Source organism: Cynara cardunculus, assembly GCF_001531365.2.
Source record: "Cynara cardunculus var. scolymus isolate 2C chromosome LG 1, CcrdV1, whole genome shotgun sequence".
Classification (NCBI taxonomy): domain Eukaryota; kingdom Viridiplantae; phylum Streptophyta; class Magnoliopsida; order Asterales; family Asteraceae; genus Cynara; species Cynara cardunculus.
In genome coordinates, this window is record NC_037528.1 from 13,343,489 (window position 1) to 13,347,625 (window position 4,137).

A 4,137-nucleotide genomic window follows, 5' to 3' on the forward strand; every position below is an offset into this window, starting at 1 on the left:
TTAAAATATAATTATTTGTTATTACAATAAGATTAGGACGTTGAATGGTTAAGGAAGACTCATAATACAAAATCATTTAAAGAGTTTTAGAACCAGAAAAAGAAATTTTTTTTTATCAAATTAAATAACAAAAATAATTCTCTTATACGAAGAGAAGGTAATGCAATAAAAGCGGGAAAAAAAGGCAATTACTTTGACCCGATCTCATCCGTTACATCCTCCGCCACCGTCGTTATCTCACGTCCTCCGATCCCCCTTATTAACATTCATACCCATTATGCTTCTTTTTCCCCTGTTTTTCTTTCTCTCATGGCGACCTCCAATCCTCCTCTCAAAGATGACCTCGATATCGTCATACCCACCATCAGAAACCTCGATTTTCTTGAAATGTGGAGGCCCTTCTTCCAACCCTATCATTTGATCATCGTTCAAGATGGCGATCCTTCCAAAACCATCAAGGTCCCCAGTGGTTTCAGTTACGATCTCTACAATCGTAACGACATTAACAAGATTTTGGGTCCTAAGGCTTCTTGCATCTCTTTCAAGGATTCCGCTTGTCGTTGCTTTGGTTACATGGTTTCCAAGAAGAAGTATATCTTCACCATTGATGATGACTGCTTTGTAAGTTGTTCCATTTCTTGACGTAAACATCGTGTCCTCTAACTGTTTGATGTTTTGCTTCACATGGGGTTTTGTTTTCTTAACATGAAAATCTTGATCTTAATTTTTGGAATTTGTTCTGTAGGTTGCTAAAGATCCATCTGGGAAAGATATAGATGCACTTTCACAGCACATTAGGAACCTTCTTCACCCAGCCACACCCTATTTCTTTAATACCCTTTATGACCCTTTCTCCGATGGTGCTGATTTCGTCCGTGGCTACCCTTTCAGCCTTCGCGAGGGTATCCCCACCGCGGTTTCTCATGGCCTGTGGCTCAACATTCCAGATTATGATGCCCCAACTCAGCTTGTCAAGCCTCGCGAAAGAAACACTAGGTAGTAAAAGATACTTATATATTTGCATATAGTTTGGAGGTTTTAGTTTTGCATGGTGCATGGATAATAATTTGGGTTCATTCAATTCTCAGGTATGTGGATGCAGTTATGACAATTCCAAAGGGAACTCTGTTCCCAATGTGTGGAATGAACCTCGCGTTCGACCGTAACATGATTGGTCCAGCCATGTACTTCGGGCTCATGGGTGATGGTCAACCTATTGGTCGCTATGACGACATGTGGGCTGGTTGGTGTGTTAAGGTTGTTACCTTATCATAAATTCTACTTCTTTAACGATGCTTGGAGAAAAGAACCCATTTTAAGACTGAAAGTCGGTTGTTTTTCATAGGTGATATGTGACCATTTGGGGCTAGGGATCAAGACAGGATTGCCATACATATGGCACAGCAAAGCCAGCAACCCATTTGTGAATTTGAAGAAAGAGTACAAAGGTATCTTTTGGCAAGAGGAGATCATCCCATTCTTCCAAGCCCTCAGTCTGCCAAAAGAAAGCACCACGGTTCAGGCATGTTACATCGAAATGGCGAAGCAGGTTAAGGATAAACTGGGCAAAATAGATCCTTACTTTGTGAAGCTTGGGGACGCCATGGTTACATGGATTGAAGCTTGGGATGAGCTCAATCTCAAGGACTCCAAGAAGCCAAATGGCAAATGAAAGTGTGTGTTTAGGCTCTTTTTGTGTTGTTTTGCGGTAGATGTGAGTGTGAGCATTCAATATTCTTTTTCAACCATTTTCTGTGATTTCAGATTTTGTTTTAAGTCACTTATTGCAGACATTTAAGCTCTCTTTTAGTATTGGTTTCATTTGGCAATCACAGTGATAATAAAATAATAGTCCCATTTTCACTTTTGTTATTCAAGTTCTTGTTTTCATGTTTGATGATTGAACTTTGAAGAATGTTTATCTTCAATTCCAATGTCATTGCTTGAATATAAAAATCTTCAATTTTCTTCCCAAATTTCAGTTCATTGTGAGTTTGATTTGGATGCCAAAGTTTGGTATTTGTCAAATCAACGAACTTTGCTAGAGATTATTCCTGGGCTTTTGCAGAATCAACGGAATTAATCTACGGTTTGGTTTTATAGGCTGCATCATCTACCGATGCCGGCAACTGTTGGAATTAATGTATAATTAGATTTGTATTTTAGTATATTATTAAAATAAAGTGTGTCAAAATCAGTTATTATGGTAGTTATAGGGAGTTAAGCGTGTACTGTCACATCCCTTGATAGGTGTCGATTCATGCGTTATAACTAGGTGTCGATTCATGTGTTATAACTAGGTGTCGATTCGTGCGTTATAAATAGGTGTGTATATGTACTTTGTAAAAGTATCATCTTCTACAATATATATAGATATTTACTGCATTATATACACACCCATATGCACACTTCTTGCAATTCTAAAATGGTTTCATATGATCAAAGTTCTCAAGTGAAAGCTGCCGATAACATAAACTACGATCGGGTTTCTGTGGATGAAAATAGAATAGCAACAAGTGAAAACAATGCAGAAAAGATATATGTTTTATAAAAACAGTGAAACCCAACCTATATATATATGTTGAAAAATGAAAATTGTTTAATTTTGATTTTCCCCTATTTATTAAAAAATACATACATGTTGAAAAATGAAAATTGTAACAGGAGATTATTGAAGTTCTTATAATTGTGTATGAATATCCATTGCTTGTACTTATTCGTCTGATTTTGGATAGATAAAAATATTCAAATATATTATAGAATTCATGTTTCCAATGAATCGGAAACAAAATACTAAAGTTTTATGTGTGTGATCCTACAAATTGATTCAAATCCCTCCGTAAAATCCAAATTCCTCAAAAACAATACTCCACACCAAACGTTGAATGCATTTAGCATCGACTAATAAGAATACAAAAGTCATATTTGAATGTATGAATTCAACCAACTCATCCCTAAGTTGACCAAGCACTTGTAATAAAGACCAAAAATCTTACTTGATAAGAAAGTATAGTAACCCGGTTAGCATTTATAAATAAAAGACACTTACCCACAATTCATTTTGACGACTATAAATGTTACACAACAAGTGAGGATGACAGCTTTCACCCAATAAGCCCTTACTGAGTAAACACGGCGCTTGATACCATACTATACAAAAGTCGAACAATAATAATGCAGGTTTGGCATTTAAATGTTTTAGTATTTAGTATGATTGTCCAATGTTTTCGGCACCAATCTTTAATATATGTAATGATATTTTCATGAAGATTATAAGAGACAGCAGACTATTAGATTAAAAGGAAGCAAAGATTGCTGTTGTTATCTGATGAATTCATTAACATATCAGCAGGAGTACAGATTCAAACCAAAAAATATGATTCAAGTAAAAACAACAGATAACAATATTTCTTCTGTGTGGACTTCTGGAACTTGCTGAATGCTGATTACAAAATGAACAAAAAATCTCAACGTATCATCAACCCTTGCAACAAGGGAAACCCAACCTTTATATGTTCTATACATTTTGTAGAACATGTATTTTCAAAACAAACTCTACAAAAGACTCTGAAATCTAATTCTAATATACCATCCTCTCTAACAGGAAGAAAGTGCTACTGCTAGTGCTAGTGCTAGTGCTAGTGATGCTTATGATTTCTTGAAGCGGCTTCCATGTCTCGTAACAGATACGGTATCAACAGCTCCGGTGGCTCCTCCAACATCATGCATTCCTCCCATTGCCTTCCGCCTAGTTTCGCCAACTGATCTGCACAATGGTTGCCATCTCTTTTTGTATGAATCATGCTGCACCTTTGTTCCCACATTAATCGCTTAATGGCCTCGATCACAGATTTCAGGGGATGATSGTCATCCAGTTCTCTAGCCGTAAGCCGCACAGCAGCGAGGCAGTCGGTTTCGATCAACAAGAATGACAGATTCATTTCCTTGATTAAACACAAGCCATTGAATATGGCCCAAAGTTCAGCCTGGAGATGTAAGGAATCAATTTTCCTTGCTTGATTTTTATTGAGAGATATATCATATATATATACAAGCATAAGCATCAATTACGCCTAAACATAAGCCTACACTTATTGACTTACTATAATACAAATTATACACAAAATACATCCTAAA

The 4,137-nt window shown here is 36.5% G+C and overlaps 1 protein-coding gene across 1 annotated transcript; it reads left to right on the top strand.

Moving 5' to 3' along the window:
* The first annotated feature begins 306 nt into the window (after nucleotides 1-306).
* LOC112523860 (probable UDP-arabinopyranose mutase 1) lies at nucleotides 307-1,706 on the top strand. The gene is made up of 4 exons (XM_025133535.1): nucleotides 307-621; nucleotides 746-996; nucleotides 1,089-1,257; nucleotides 1,346-1,706. The coding sequence occupies exons 1-4, from the start codon at nucleotides 310-312 to the stop codon at nucleotides 1,670-1,672; spliced, it is 1,059 nt and encodes a 352-aa protein (XP_024989303.1). The 5' UTR covers nucleotides 307-309; the 3' UTR covers nucleotides 1,673-1,706.
* The last annotated feature ends 2,431 nt before the right edge of the window (nucleotides 1,707-4,137 follow it).